Genomic DNA, 16,839 nt, shown 5'->3' with positions numbered 1-16,839 from the left:
CGAGTTCGGGAAGGTCCAGGAGGCGGTCCGCCCGTTCAAACTCCGTGAGGCCGAACGTGGTGATGAGGAGACGTTTGAGCGCCCTGTACTTGTGCTCTGCCGGTGGGTGCCGCAGGATGGACACGACTCGGGCGGCCGTGCCGGGCCCGAGGGCGGCGATCACGTGATAGTAACGCGTCTCGTCCGCCGTTATTCCTCGAAGCTGGAACTGTGCTTCGGCCTGCACGAACCATACCTCGGCCTGTGCTTCCCAAAACTCAGGGAGCTTTACCGCGTTGCTGGCCATGGCGCGTTCTGTGGTCAGGGATGGCTGAACCAAAAGGGGTCACCAGTGTAGCGTGGTGCTACGCACGCAACTTGTTTGTCAAAGAAGGTAAGCCACAACGCGTAGGATCAAAAGAGTCTTTATTGTAAAGCTCAAACTGTAGCACTGACTCGCTCGGGGCTGCGAGCCCCGTGTATATCCCGAGGCCACGCCTACCCCTCGGGCGTGGCCGACACCCTCTTGGTGCGCGGAATGATGTCACCGCGCCAGCGAGCCATCGTGTCCGCCACAATGGTTATATTTACTATATTATTATTATTATTACGAAAACGATACTACTGAAACGATATGTTGGAACCCATCTGTGGATCGGTCCCATCGGCCGATGGGTCTGACCCGTTTGGCGACCCATCTGTGGATGCACGAGAAATGACAATGCAGACCCATCGGCCGATGGGTCTGCGCCATCTGCGGATGTGTTGTTCACCTTGAAGGAATGTGTATGCATCAATGGTGGATGAGTTAACCTAACCCTAACCCTAACCCTAACCCTAACCCTAACCTAACCCTAACCCTAACAACCCTAACCTAACCCTAACCCTAACAACCCTAACCCTAACCCTAACCCTAACCCTAATCATCAGCACCTGCCACTCTCTACCCTACCACCATTCCCCTCCGCCATTATCAGAAGAACACCTAATGTTTTGTATGAATGTTGAGTATGTTATGTAAAGCTTTACTAAAACTGCCATGTATCTGTTAATTACAAAATGTATTGACAAAATGTATAAATAGATGGGTAGAAATAGATAATAAAACATTTTAAAATCATCTCTGTTAAATTCCTACCACATGTAATTCCAATGACTGTGTACCTGATTGAAGAGCACCATTCTGTCAACACATTCCTTCAAGGTGAACAACACATCCGCAGATGGCGCAGACCCATCGGCCGATGGGTCTGCATTGTCATTTCTCGTGCATCCACAGATGGGTCGCCAAACGGGTCAGACCCATCGGCCGATGGGACCGATCCACAGATGGGTTCCAACAGATACACTACTGTATTAAGAAACCTGGGCTTAATTTGTACGAGGCGGACGGTGAGTCATAACACCTAAGGCCTATACGTACCATACCATATTGTTGGAAGAGCCGTAACGCCGATGCTTTCGATATTTGATGATCATTTTAACAATCAGGTTTGTTTGTGTTTCACACGGAATGAAAAACGTAAAAGTAGAGCAAGGCGATTGTGATATATGACAGGTTCGACGATATGCCATGAACGGCATATAAATCCAAATGGCGGTGTGTGGAGAGAGTCAGCCGCGTACGCCGTAATAATAATAATAATAATTCATTTATTTTGTATAGCGCTTTTCCAGAAGCCCAAAGGCGCTTTGACAGAGTGGAAAACATAATGCATAACAATACATGAAAACAACAATTGCAAAAAGACAAGAATCAAGAAAACAAACAGCAGCGATATACGGCATATATATAAGACAAGAATCAAAAAGACAAGACAAGAATCAATAGGGAAATATTTAAAGCAAAAGGAGGGAGAAGGAGAAGAGATAGTCAGGGGTTAATGCTGTGGGTTGAATGTTGAATGCAGCGTTGAACAGGTGGGTCTTTAGTGATGTTTTGAATGTGGTGAGTGAGGAGGAGTCTCTGATGGTGTGAGGTAGTGAGTTCCAGAGGGTGGGAGCAGCGATGGAGAAGGCCCTGTCCCCCCAGGATCTGAATTTGGTCCGGATGGAGGGGGTCAGGAGGTTGGTACCAGCAGAGCGGAGGTTGCGGGTGGGAGTGTGTCTGGAGAGGAGGTCAGCCAGGTAGGATGGGGCCAGGTTATGGAGGGCTTTGTATGTCAAGAGGAGGATTTTGTACTGGATTCTCTGGGGGATGGGGAGCCAGTGAAGCTTGTAAAGGACGGGGGTGATGTGGTCACGGGTCCGGGAATGAGTGAGTAGACGGGCAGCGGAGTTCTGAATGTATTGGAGTTTATTGGTGATTTTTGAGGGTGAACCATAGAGGAGGCTATTGCAGTAGTCCAGACGGGAGGTGATGAAGGCGTGGATGAGGGTTTCTGCAGCCGTGGAGGAGAGGGATGAGCGGAGACGGGCAATGTTTTTCAGGTGAAAGAAGGCTGACTTTGTGATCTGTTTAGTGTATTTGTCGAAGGAAAGGGTTTGGTCAAAGATGACGCCAAGATTCCGGATGTGAGGGGAGGTGGATACTGGGATACCGTCGATGTTGAGGGCAAAGTTATGGGTGGATTTTGTGAGCGTTTTTGGGCCAATGATGATTATTTCAGATTTATCACAGTTAAGCTTGAGGAAGTTGATTTGAAGCCAGGATTTTATTTCAGTGATGCAGTTTGTCAGGATAGAGTGGGTGTCGGTGGAGACGGACTTGGTGGAGATGAAAAGCTGGATGTCATCGGCGAAGCAGTGGAATTGGAGACCATGACGGCGGATTAAGTGACCGAGCGGGGACAGGTAAAGGATGAAGAGGAGGGGGCCAAGAACTGAACCTTGGGGGACACCTTGGGGGAGGGGAGCAGTGGGGGATTTGCAGTTATTGATGGAGATGAACTGGCATCTGTCAGAGAGGTATGATTTAATCCAAGAGAGGGCAGTGCCGGTGACGTTAAAGGTGGATTCAAGTCGGGTGAGGAGGATAGTGTGATCGATGGTGTCAAAGGCAGCGCTGAGGTCGAGGAGGACGAGAATGTTGAGGTTGCCAGCGTCAGAGGAGAGGAGAAGGTCGTTGGTGATTTTGAGGAGAGCAGTTTCAGTACTGTGGTTGGAGCGGAATCCGGATTGGAATGTTTCATACAAGTTATTGGCAGAGAGATGATGTTTGAGTTGAGTGGCTACAGCGCGTTCCAAAACTTTTGACAGAAAGGGTAGGTTGGAGATGGGTCTGAAGTTGTTTAGGGTGTCAGGGTTTAGACCAGGTTTTTTTAGAATGGGGGTAACAGCAGCAATTTTGAGGGAAGGTGGGACGATGCCTGTAGACAGGGAGGAGTTTATTGTTGCAATGATAAGTGGAGAGAGAGCAGGGAGGGAGGCTTTGACAAAGCTGGAGGGGATGGGGTCAAGAGTGCAGGTGGCAGTTTTCATTCCTATGAGGAGTTCAGAGAGGTCAGTAGGAGAGATTGGGGAGAACCGAGACAGGGGATGGCAGGACAAGGGGGGGCAGGTGGTTGGAGGGGGAGCGGGTGCGGCGGTGGTCAAGCTGTTGTAGATGTTGTCAATTTTGCGTTGGAAGAAAGAGAGGAAGGAGATGCAGTTGTCTACTGTGAATGACTGGGTGGTGGTGTTCAGGGGGCGGAGGAGTTTGTTTATTGTCGAGAAGAGTGCTTTTGGGTTTCCGGAGCCAGAGTGGATAATTTGAGAGTAGTAGGCAGAGCGGGCGCGGGAGAGGGCATCTTTGTAGTGTTGTATGTGGTCCTTGTAGGCTTGGGAGTGAACTGTGAGACCCGTTTTATTGCGGAGTCTTTCAAGTTGGCGAGCACGAGTTTTCATCAGGTGGAGTTCAGGGGTAAACCAGGGAGCAGAATGGGTGAAAGAAACTGTTTTGGTTTTTACAGGCGCAAGCTGGTCAAGGCAGGAGGAGAGAGTGTGGTTGTAGTAGTCAGTGAGGTCGGAAGGGGTGTGGAGGTCAATGAAGGGAGAAGTGGACATTTTTTCAGAGAGGGTGGATGAGAATGAGGTAGGTGAAAGAGCGTTTAGCTTACGGAAGTTGATTGTGCGATAATGCCTTGGTGTTGGGGCGGGGATGTTGATGGTCAGAGTGATGGCTAAGTGGTCAGAGAGGGTGAGGTCGGAGCCATAGAGATGGTGCAAATTTAATCCAGTGGAGCAGACAAGGTCCAAAATGTGACCACGGATATGGGTAGGAAAGTCGACATGTTGAGTGAGGTTAAAGCAGGTGAGTAAATCAGTGAAGTCAGTGGTTATTGTGGAGTCAGTGGAGTCCATGTGGATATTGAAATCACCAAGGAGGAGGATTGAGGGGGAGAGGGAACATAGCTGGGTCAGAAAGTAGGAGAAGTCAGACAGGAATGATGGGTGTGGTTTGGGAGGGCGGTAGACGACAGCCATGACTGACTGCGTGTGACCAGAGAGTTTTAAAGCCAGGTGTTCAAATGATGGAGCAGATGAGATGGAGATGAGGTTGGTCTTGATGTCTTGACGGTGGATAACGGCAATTCCACCACCTCGGCCCTCCGAGCGTGGTTTATTGACGTAGGAATATCCATTGGGTGTGGTGAGGTTGAGTGTGTAGTAGTCCAGAGGTTGTTGCCAGGTTTCGGTGAGACAGAGAAAGTCCAGTTTGTTATCCAGGATGTATTCGTTCAGGATGAGGCATTTATTGTTGAGGGACCGGGTGTTGAACAGGGTGAGCTTGATGTTGTTTTGAACAGCAGGGATGAATTCAGGTGATTTAGCCAGGGTTCGTAGGCAAGAGGTGCGATCGTGTGGGTTGCTGTGACCAGGTGCGCTGGGACGAAGAGTGAGAGTGCGCTGAGCCGACCAGAGGACGGGGATGGAGTGACCTGATTGCAAATAAACAAACTTGCGACCGGAGCCACGGTGAATGTACCTGGGTCGTCGGAGGAGTCCATTTGATTTGATGGCAGAGATGCATGATGGGGTGGAGCGGGTATTGAGCAGAAGAAGCCTTGCGGCGGAGTACTTCAGAGCCATGCCAGGCAGGAGCGAAGGGACGAGTACGAGGCCAAGGTCGAGGAGGCAAAGCGGCAAACGCAGCGGCAAACGCAGCGGCAAACGCAGCGGCAAACGACTGCAGCCGCTAATCAAGACCACAGCGGCAAACAAGGCCACAAGGCCACCGGCAAACAAGGCCACGGCCACAATCAACGGGAGCGGGCCTTTCGAATTCCGTATTCCGTACCATCAAAAGCAGATTCCGTTATCCAGCCGGAGAACACGCGGCACGTGCGGGTGTGAAAAGGCAGGACAGGTGTGAGATGTCAGGTCAGAAAGGTAGAAGCAGACCCTGTACATCCATCCAGTCGGAGAAGCGGCGAATATGCAACGCCAGCGTCCTCTCGCAACCGAACCCGGAAGTCGAATGGTGGTGTCAGAATGGTAATGACATCAGACGTCATCACATCACCCAGTCATGTGACCAGATCCTCAGCTTTGATTGGTATACGTTTGAGGGGACATACATACATACAGACGGACAAACTGTTCTGGACGGATCTGCCCGATGGACTACGGCATAAAAACCCGATGTTGAATACGTCCTCAACCATTTCGTGGACATGCGTTTACCGATCTTGTTCAAACTTTGCACACAGATAATGAATGATGGCTTAGATATGCATGTCATCTCTTTTGGAGATCAGATCCAAGATGGCCGACTGGCGGCCATTTTGTTACTTAAGCATGTCCCCAACCATTTCTTGACATTCATGGACAGATTTTCCTCAAACTTGGCAGAAGCACGGTACATGATGCCATCCACTGGCACCTCACTTTATTTTGTGATCTGGTCAAAGATGGTCGACTGGTAGACTGGCGGCCATTTTAGCTGTAAAAAAAAAACCCCAGATATTTAACATACACAACAATTTTAACCTGCCAATCATCTTTTTGTTTTACCTCATTATTTTTTTTCTCTACAGATCTCAAGGCTCATGGAAGATCAGAACAGTACAGAGAGGGGGGAAACGCGCAGAATTGATGGCCTAGATAGGGGGAGAAAGTTGGGGGGGGGGGGGGTGCAGGAAGGGCCAAGATGGATACAGAAGGAAACTCACAGGAGGGGAAAAAAATTGAAATTTGGAAGGAGAAGTGATTGTGTGTGGGGATGGGGAATGGAGGGTAGAAAAAATTGGGGAATGGGGATGATTTGAGATGGTTGTGAACAGCTGTTTTGAAGACCTGGAGGGAGGAGTGGGATTGAAGAGAATGTGGAAGTTGATTACACAGGTTGGAAAAAGAGCAACGAACGAGTGAAAATGGGCAGTGATCCTGGATTTGGGTAGTTTCATCAGAAGGGAGTTGATGGTGGACCACGTGTGTCCGACAGATACTTGGAGGGCAGAGGGTGCAAAACCAGAAATGAGGTGGTAAAAGACAGACAGACCACAGACCTGTCTGCAATGGGAAATGATAGGGCCATAGATTCTGCCTCAGTGAGAGATTCCAATGATCTTGAAGTCCTTGGTTTCCATGGCGTCAAGCTGAGCAAGATGTGAGGTAGGGGAGCCAGCCCAGAGGGAAGAGCAGTACTCCATCAAGCTGTGGAGAAATCATGAATGAGGTGGTGGAGGGCAGCAAGCCTGAAGTCCTAGATGGAAGAGTAGGAGATAACAGGTTCAGGAAGGCAGTTGAACATAGGGGGATGATCAATGAAGGTGTGATGCTGGGGTACCAGTCCGTAGGGGAGAGCAGTACTCCGTCAGACAAAATGGGGGCAATGCCCTTCTAGGCGGTCAGAAATTCTAATTGTCAAAGGAATGACTTGCATGGAACAATGGAACACGCATGTGAAGGCTTTGGGGGCCAGCTTTGCGGTCTATGGTGGGCCCAGGAAAGGTTAGGCTGATGGTGAGGTCTTGAAAATCAAGAAACTGAACCAAAGGTTTGGAAATGACAGCATCAGTGGCATCGAAAAGCGGAAACTTACAATGCAGAGTGGGTTGGACAGAGGGAAAGGACAAGAGGACAAAGGCCGACAAAAGACTGTACACGAGGGATACTACACTCAGCTCGGGTTATGGATCCTCATACGTCAGGGTACACTTAAAGGCCATAAGCAGCCAAAATATACTAAATTAACCAGGTAGTCACTTTGAGTGACCCCATATGTACTACAAGGTCAAATACTGAAGTGGTGCCTCAGCGAGCGTGTACGTACAAGGCGGGATGTGCTCCGTGTGCCTCCTACCGTTGGAAATCGTGCATCGCTTGTTGTCTCGGCCATCCAGCCTACAGACCCTTAATGGTTAATGCCAGAGCAGCATCAACCATTCGAAGTAGCACTTCTTGTACTCTTGTTTGACATGTCGAAAAGTCATTTCACTCCGACCACGCGCGTGTCCGAGTTTAGGGTCCACATATGCTGTCGCGTATGGGGATGGGGGGAGAGGGGATAATTAACTGGATAATCAAATGCTGGAACTGTGCACAACCCGCCCTACCCGCGGAGATGGACACGAACGAACGGTGCAGACTCCGGTGACACACATCCTCATGGACGGGCGAGAAGGAGCGACATCCGAGCGAGGGGACAATATGGCGAGGGTCGACCTGGAGACCGTGTCCCTGCATGAACTGACCATAAGCGACAGCACCAAGCTTCAGGCGGTGCAGGTGGCCCTAATCGCCGCGTACTCGCTCATCATCCTACTCGGAGTGTTCGGAAACTCGATGGTCATTTACCTGGTATTGCGTCACCGATACATGCGCACCGTCACCAACTTGTTCATCGCAAACCTGGCCCTCGCAGACCTGCTGGTGAACACCCTCTGTCTGCCCTTTACTCTCACGTACACGTTGCGGGACACCTGGACGCTCGGGGCGGTGATGTGCCACGCGGTACCATTTGCCCAGGCGCTCGCGGTCAACGTGTCCACCCTGACGCTCACGGTCATCGCGCTGGACCGCCATCGCTGCATCGTGTACCACGCGAGGGGTCGCTGTTCCATGGGACGCAGCCGCCTGCTCATCGGGTGCACGTGGCTCTCGGCGGCCGTTCTGGCAGCTCCGCTCGCGATCTTCCGCGAGTACCGCACGTTGGACATACCTGGCCTGGGAAGGCTCGGACCCGTGTGCTCTGAGAAGTGGCCGAGCGAGGCCGAGCACGACGGCACCGTGTACAGCGTGTCCATGCTGCTCCTGCAGTACGTGCTGCCTCTGACGGTCATCACGGCGGCCTATTCACGCATCTGGTACACGCTCCGTGGGTCCGCCAGCCCGGGGGGCTCCGTGGGTCGGCGCTGCGAGCGGCGGCGGCGGCGCAGGAAAGCAACGGGGATGCTCGCCACGGTGGTCGTGGTGTTCGCGGTGTGCTGGTTGCCCCTGCACGTGTTCCAGTTGGCGAGCGACCTGGACCACCGGTTGCTTCGTTTCACCGACTACAAGCTCTTGTATACGGTGTTCCACATCGTCGCCATGTGTTCCACCTTTGTGAACCCGTTCTTGTATGGATGGATGAACACCAACTACCGCAACGGCTTTCTTACCGTATGCACCTGCTGGGTAAAGCCGCACACCATCCGACCCGAGCCCGACCTGGCCTCGGCACGCTCGCGCTCCGTCCGCAGCACTCTGCACCTGCAAGGTCTGCGCTCCGGGCCTGCTGCGCCCACTTCTGAGAGAACCCAGCAACCCGGAAACGATCAACCCAAGGAAGTGTCAATTAGGGACGAGCACGAAGACAGCTCTCCGATGGACGAGGAGGACCCCTCACCGCTGTCTGGTCAGGTGTGATGATCCACCTCTCTGGACGAGGAGGACCGCTCACCGCTGTCTGGTCAGGTGTGATGATTCACCTTTCTGGATGAGGAGGACCGCTCGCTGCTGTTTAGTCAGGTGTGATGATTCACCTCTCTGGACGAGGAGGACCACTCGCTGCTGTCTAGTCAGGTGTGATGATCCACCTCTCTGGACGAGGAGGACCGCTCACCGCTGTCTGGTCAGGTGTGATGATTCACCTTTCTGGATGAGGAGGACCGCTCGCTGCTGTTTAGTCAGGTGTGATGATTCACCTCTCTGGATGAGGAGGACCACTCGCTGCTGTCTAGTCAGGTGTGATGATTCACCTATCTGCACGAGGAGGACCGCTCGCTGCTGTTTAGTCAGGTGTGATGATTCACCTCTCTGGACGAGGAGGACCGCTCGCTGCTGTCTAGTCAGGTGTGATGATTCACCTATCTGCACGAGGAGGACCGCTCGCCGCTGTCTAGTCAGGTGTGATGATTCACCTATCTGGACGAGGACCGCTCGCCGCTGTCGAGTCAGGTGTGATGATCCACTGCTCTGAATTAGGAGAAGCACAGTGATGGTAATTCTTCCACTCTGTCTTTTTGTCGCTATTTTTTTTCCTTCTTCTTCTTCTTCAGATTTCAGCACCTCCAACGAAATGCTGACATTTCCACCTGGATCTCCCTCACATTGAAATCTTTTATTTCCTGGATGGTAGTGAGTAGGTATGTCTAAGGTGTGCCATCGTCCACTATTAGAGCCCAATGATTGCTTGGTTTACCTTCCCTACTCTGCACGGCTTAAACGTTTACCTGATCGTCATAATCACCGAGTGATGACGTGTCGTTTACCTGATCGTCATAATCACCGAGTGATGACGTGTCGTTTACCTGATCGTCATAATCACCGAGTGATGACGTGTCGTTTACCTGATCATCATAATCACCGAGTGATGACGTGTCGTTTACCTGATCGTCATAATCACCGAGTGATGACGTGTCGTTTACCTGATCGTCATAATCACCGAGTGATGACGTGTCATGCATATTTTATGACGCATTACTTGACATTGCTTCACTGGTTGAACACACATCTCTACCTGGGTTTACACCAACTCACCTTTGGTAATTCATTTTTTGAAATGAAAGGTCTCACTCGCATAATGTTATTAATGGGCCGCACAATCTGCAGCGTTAACCGGGTTTGTAATCCAGACACAGGTGTAAGTGGTCGTCCTGGTTCCAGGTGTAAGTGCACCGTCGTCCTTCAGAGGGTTGCTGAGCCGGTCGTCCTGTCTGCCAACACTAGTCCTTGGTAAATGAGAAGATCGCACGGTATCTTTCGTCAAGAGTCGACCAGGTATCGTCAGCACTTTGAACAAATTAAATATCGCTGCCCAAAACCAGCTGCGGTCGAATGTCAGGACTCGCCAACCAGTTCGTAAAAGACTTGGGATTTTTTTTTGAAGTCCCCCAGCCAAGGGAGCAAATAATTGTGTCAGTCTTCTTCTTCTTCATTTTATGCAACTCAAGACTATGAGGTCGTGTCATTGCCCAAGGGTGCGGCTGCGCTGATGGTGTGTGTGTGTGTGTGTGTGTGTGTGTGTGTGTGTGTGTGTGTGTGTGTGTGTGTGTGTGTGTGTGTGTGTGTGTGTGTGTGTGTGTGTGTGTGTGTGTGTCAGGCTTTGCCCAGTGCCGGTGATGGCTTTCCTACTGTTCGATCTTCGATCCCGGTTAATGTCCACCCGAGGGATGGCACGCTCTGGACAGATCACCTTGCCTGTGCAACACCAGGACGACAGTTTATACAACCAGGTCGGGATTGGAACCCAGGCTAGACCGCTTTGAAGGGAATGTGCGTACCTTAAGGTCATCCTGTCAGCCCGATTGGGCCAATTAAAGCCGTCGTAGAGCAGCAGCAGCATTACCCAATCTCCTGTAACTACAGATATTGTGTTGCTGCTTTGCCCCACCCCCCACGACCCTCACAATGGCGTTTTGCAATCGTTTCAAATCAGCCCCTGTGAATGTGCTTTAGTCTATGTATAACGAATGATGTGGGGAGAACAATCTGCGCTCACTTTCATTTATCATACAACATATCTGATAACCTGGGTGCTGCATGATGACGTCATATTCGTTCAATGTTGTCCGAGTCTTTTCTTGTTCCTTTACTTGAGTGTTGCGGGTGGTTGTTTGACTTTCATTTGATCACATGAAGTTTAATAGAAGATAAAAAATGCTGAAAAACTTTATGGTCAGGGTTAGGGTGAGATCATTTTTCTTTTGTTATTACGTCATACTAATCGCCAAATGATTATGTTGTACAGTAGGTGGAATTAAACAATATGGAGTCAATCGCTGCATTTGCATTGTACGTTCTGTCCGAAAGTGTGTCCACAGATTTGTGTATAACGATGAGAGTTATCAAATTGCTTTGTTGTTTTGGATTAATATTTCGTATAATCAACTGCACTTCAGTTCTTCATTTATCAGATAGAATATATATGTATATATACACAAGTTCAAAACACACCTGGTCACAAGTGTGCCGCACTGACCGGGTCCTCAGTCGAGGTCCTCAGCATCATCCCGTTTCGGCCCTTCAACCTCGATACGGTCAGCTAAGGTGGGCCAGCAGGGGCACATACACATCCACATGCAGCAACTGCACCTGGATGCGTACATACCCCCACCCCCAGCCAGTGCGAACAACAACAACAACACCTCCACATCCAGAATCCACAGCACCAAACAAACATGGTGGAACACTCAAACACCCACCTTTATACCCTTCACCACTCACCAACAAAACACACCAGATCATTCATACGCACACATACACACATACACACCCATACACACACAACACCAACCAACCAACCACCTACCCTTGCATCATACACCACTCAACACACAAAAACACACTCGTGCAAAAATTAATGCATGCAAAAACACACACCCTCACCAACTCACTCATATACACAAAATAAGAAATAATAATGGTAACATTAAAAAAAAAAAAAAAAAACCTACACCGTTCGACGTGCCTCCATAAACTTCCTCCATATCCAAAATGAGCCTTTCAAGGCAACCTGGGCCACCTTGTCACAAATCCTCCTTCTTTCTGTCCCACACACTCCCAGCCTAGCAAGAAATGCAGAAAAGGAATTGCCAATATACCCTCTACACCCCACCTCAAATGGCTGACACGAAACGCGCCAACCCTTCTCCCAGCACTCTGCCTCCAGCTCACTGTACTTTCCTCTCTTCCTCTCGTGCACCTCCTCCATGTTCTCTTCCCAAGGTACAGACAACTCCCATAAGATTACCTGTCTTGTTGCACTTGACCAAATGACAATGTCAGGCCGCAACCTTGTCACACAGATCTCCTCTGGGAATACCAATTGTGGCTTTAGGTCTGCCACCACCTGCCAATCACAAGCATCTGACAGCCCTCTTGCTTTCCACCTCTTACCACTTGGCCCTCTTTGACAAACCACACCTCTCCCCCATCAGTCTCCTTCTCCACTCTTCTCTCTCTCGATCTCAGAACCTCTTGTTGCACCATCTGCACCACCACCGCCAGCACCTGATCATGTCGCCACCTGTATCTTCCTGCTGCCAATGCTACTGAGCATGCACTCAGTGCATGCTGCACCGTTCCCACACCTCCACACAAATAACATCTCTCCTCCTGCAACAACCCCCACAATCTCAAGTTTACTGGTGACGGAAGCACATCATACATTGCCCGCAACAGGAAATTCAACAATATTGGCTCCATCCTCCAATTCTCTTGCCACTACAATATCCTCACCGCACACCTTCCCACTTAGTCCAAGCACCTTGCTGTGCCTGACCGACTGCTTTCACATATCTCCCCTCGTCTTCCTTTCTTCTCACCTCCCTCTCAACCATCTTCCTCCTCTCTTTCACACATGCCTTTCCCCATCGCTCATGCTCCATCCACCCCAAGCCATGCTTCCCATGCTGTACCATCCCCATGGCATCCTCCTGTTGCAACCGCTCCTCCATCTCGTCCACCTCTGCTCTTGCATTCCACTTCCGACTTCCCTTCTTCTCTGGGAGAGCATTCCTTACCACTGCATCACTTGAATCCCGCAACATCATGAACTCCCGCACCCTCGCCACCTTAAACTCCTTGGTTAATGATGTCAAGGGAAACAGGAGTTTTCCACCCTGACCATAAAAGGAAATGTTCGTCAAACAGCGTGGCACTCCCAACCACCTCCTCACAAACCCACTCACCACAACCTCCATCCTCTCTACATGCCCAATTGCAATATCATACATCATCAATGGCCACAATGCTCGTGGCATCAACCTAAACTTCAAACACCATACCTTCAACTTACCTGGCAAACCACATCCATCAAACCTCTTCAAACCTCTCAAAAGCTTGTTTCTGACCTCCTCCACGCTTCCCACATCATTCAACTCCACTGTATACCATCTTCCCAAACTCTTCACAGGGGCCTCTACCAAAGATGAACCACCTCCCCTCCCAGCTCAAACCTGTGCATGTTATTCACCGCTCCTCGTCTCACTACCACACTCCTCGACTTTCTTGCTTTAAATCCTATATATATATATATATATATATATATATATATATATATATATATATATATATATATATATATATACTATATATATATATATATATATCTATATATCTATATATATATATATATATATATCTATATATATATATATCTATATATATATATATATATATATATATATATATATATATATATATATATATATATATATACATATATATATTTATTTATTTATTTATTTATTGTCACGTGATTGTCCCTTGGTTAAGACCAGAAATCGCGGATGGCCAAACAAACTTTAATGGAGGCGTTTATTCATTGACGGATTTGACTATACAAGCACGGGGGAGGAGCGGGGGGGGGGGGGGGGGGGAAGAGGGAAGAAGAGGAAGCGGCAAGAGCTCTTACCTCACGGCCCGCGCGCGCCAGCGTCTTCAACCCGGAAACAATTAAACTGACACGAACACCGGATTTTGCATATAAAGGGAAAATAATACAAGGATTGATTTCCAATAAATATCGGGACAGGAAAATAACGCACCGGTAATCACTAAACCCCTCTAATGAAAAGCTTCCACACTTCACTTCAAATACAAACAAATGGGAATGAAGCAAATAAAATGTTGTGTTCGTTTGTGGGGACTTAGCTCTGTCTGTGGCGAGTCAGGACTCGTCAGCTTCGAGCGCCGTCGTCCGACGCGGCTCCGTGCTTGGTGGGAAGTAGTCCTCAATGCCCCCGTTCGCGCGCTACTAGTCCACCGAGCCACTCACCGAGCCACTCACCACTCACCACTCACCCACTCACCACCACTCACCACTCACCGAGCCACTCACCCACTCACCCACTCACCCACTCACCCACTCACGAGTCACTCAGCCACTCACCGAGCCACCGAGCGTTCGCCCTGGTCTCGCCCGCTCCAGTGGCAAGCCTTGCTCACTTCGTGAACGCCAGGGAGGAGAATCGATGGTGCTCCAATGATGCTCCAACAGGTCATTTGCAAAAGGAAGGTCCAACCGGGAACGAAAAGCAAAGCAGGAGGGAGGTCCGGGCAGGAGCGAAGCCAAAGCGAGAAGGGCAGGTCGAGACGGAGGTTCAGGCAGGATCGAAGCCACAGCGAGAAGAGAAAGGCAAAATTCCGGAGAGCCAGTCGTTTTACTCTCGGTCTTCTCTGACGTCAGCTCCTTTTCCCCAACCAACGTGGTACCCCTTGACTTGTCGAATCGTCTCACCGCGTTGGTGTCCTTCCATTGGCCGAGCGCTTGGCGCCCTGCTCCCATGCCATTGGTCGGTGGCCAACCACAAGTCCTTCTTTACCCTCCAATCACGGGGAAGCTCTCTGCCCTTCCGTTGACCAATCACTCATCCTCCCCGACTCTGCCAATCGGTGCCCTGCTTGTTGCTCGCCCCTCCCCCTGGCCACTCAAGAGTCCACCTGGGCGTGGCTTCCAGCCTGCCTGGTCAATGTGTGAAAGCCATGGTGTACCACTGCACGGCCGCTGCCTGCTGGTCTGTAGCGGTCAGTTCTTGTAAGGGAGGGGTGGGGGGGGGGATTTAATGAATGTGGTGCACTATGGGCCTATCTTAGTGTCTATAAGGATGTGTTGCCTTACGGGACAAAGGGTAGATCACAGGTTTCACAAACAATGGAGTATTATCTTATCCCCTCGAACTATATATCACAGGATCATCCTCGTATGATCACAGGTATACACTTACCCCGACAAACCGCCTACACACAGAACTTATTACAGGTGGGGTTCCCTATCACGACAGCCGGACACCTACCTATGCATATCTACCTAAATCTATATATGCCTACCCCAAAATTCATAACAATTATTCATATATATATACACAAACACACAACTGCACCTTCTCAAGCGAGGAAAAACATCACCTTGCGAAGAGACATGATTATGCACCAAAGCAAAAAGCTGAGATGGTGCTAACTGTCTCACCATCATCAAAGACAATACTCCAGAGGAGAAAACTACAAACGGAAACCTGGAGTGTTGAGGAGAAGGAGATAATCCTCCAATGCAAGATGTATTCCATACATGAGGCATGGGAGAGTAAAGATAAGGGGGAACGGTTCAGGAACCAGCTGAAAAACACGAAACTGGCCATTAGGGTAGAGACCGTCCCCCTTGATAAATTTGAGAAGGTCTTTCCAACAATTAAAAGATGTCTAGATAAAGATAGAATAAAATATAAGAGATTACATCTAGGGCAAGGCAACAAGAGAGATTAGAGTGAGGGGAGCTAAGTGCTCGCTTGAAGGTGAAGACAGAGATGGCAGGAATTTGGCCGAGATGGCACGAGAGGAAGTTTTGGCTTTGCAACGAGATGGGGAACCAAACCCCGACATAGAGTGTGGCTAAAGGAAAGAATGACAGTATCCACCTGAAAGAGGGGCAAGACCGGTTCAGAAACAAAGACCAGGTGACTCAGGCACAAACCAAGGGGAAAAGAATGGAAAAGGTGGATGGTGATGGGCTGAAACATAAGGGAGAGCAGCAGAATGAGGGACAGGAGAATGGTGAAAATGATGAAGAGCAGCATAGACTGGAAGAAGAGTTAGCCAACTAAATAGAAGAGATGAAATTGATAAAACACAGAGAAAGACAAAAACTTTATCGCAGAGAAAAGAATAAACGGACAAAAATCTGAGTGAGGTGAACCAACCATTCAATTAGAAACAGATACACTAGCGGTCAAACGTTTTAGAAACCTCAATTTTTCCAGTTTTTATTGAAATTTACGCCGTTTAATGTCTCATTGTACTCTGAAATTAAGCATCGAAGAAATAAACAATTGGAGATAAAAAAAAGAAATCATAGAATCATTTTGTTTAAAAAAAATTAATTTAAATCTTTGACTCAGCAAAGTGGCCACCTTTTGCAGATATAACCATCGAACACACTCGTGGCATTCTTTCTACAATGGAAATCAAATATTGTTCGGGAAGTTCTTCCCAACACTGTTGCAGAAGTTCCCACAAATGTGTTGCACTTGTTGGTTGCTTTGCTTTCACCTTTTTTTTTTCTTTTTTTTTGTATACAACATCGAGGCTCGTGAAAGAGCTAACAGTAATCACACAGAAAGACAAACCGACACATAAAACATATAACATGGGGAGCGGTAGACAAGATGGGGCGAGAGGGGGAGGAACACAAACACAACATCTGAGGGCAGGGACATCGAGAGATCTGTGGGAGGGAGAGGGCTTTGGGGGGGGGCATGGGAAGGGGCGGTGGGAGAGGTAGAAAACATATGGACACTGCCAGGACTTCCAGGAAACAAGTTGGAATTTCAAACAAGGTGGATCTGGGGTGAATTCGTGGGGGTAGAAAAGATCAAGGTTTGGATGGGGAAAGATAAGAGATGGTGGTGAACAGCTGTTTTAAGACCTGGAGGGAGGAGTGGAATTGAAGGGAGTGAGGGGAGTTTGTTCCAGAGGCGGGAGAAAAGAGGAATGAAAGATTGAAGGTGAGCAGAGAGCCGA

The 16,839-nt window shown here is 49.2% G+C and overlaps 1 protein-coding gene across 1 annotated transcript; it reads left to right on the top strand.

The window, feature by feature from the left end:
* Nucleotides 1-7,356: 7,356 nt before the first annotated feature.
* LOC137424276 (neuropeptide Y receptor type 2-like) lies at nt 7,357-8,748 on the top strand. Its single transcript, XM_068111739.2, has one exon. It carries the CDS (start codon nt 7,429-7,431, stop codon nt 8,746-8,748), a length of 1,320 nt encoding a protein of 439 aa, XP_067967840.1. The 5' UTR covers nt 7,357-7,428.
* Nucleotides 8,749-16,839: the final 8,091 nt, after the last annotated feature.

The sequence above is a fragment of the Myxine glutinosa genome, chromosome 3 (genome assembly GCF_964187855.1).
Source record: "Myxine glutinosa chromosome 3, kmMyxGlut1.1, whole genome shotgun sequence".
Classification (NCBI taxonomy): Eukaryota; Metazoa; Chordata; class Myxini; order Myxiniformes; family Myxinidae; genus Myxine; species Myxine glutinosa.
Note: the sequence above shows the minus strand (reverse complement) of the source record. Positions and strands in the feature narration are given on the sequence as shown.

What these genes read in the sequence shown, in the direction of transcription:
- LOC137424276 (XM_068111739.2), top strand. Translation starts at nt 7,429, where the DNA reads ATGCTGGAACTGTGCACAACCCGCCCTACCCGCGGAGATGGACACGAA.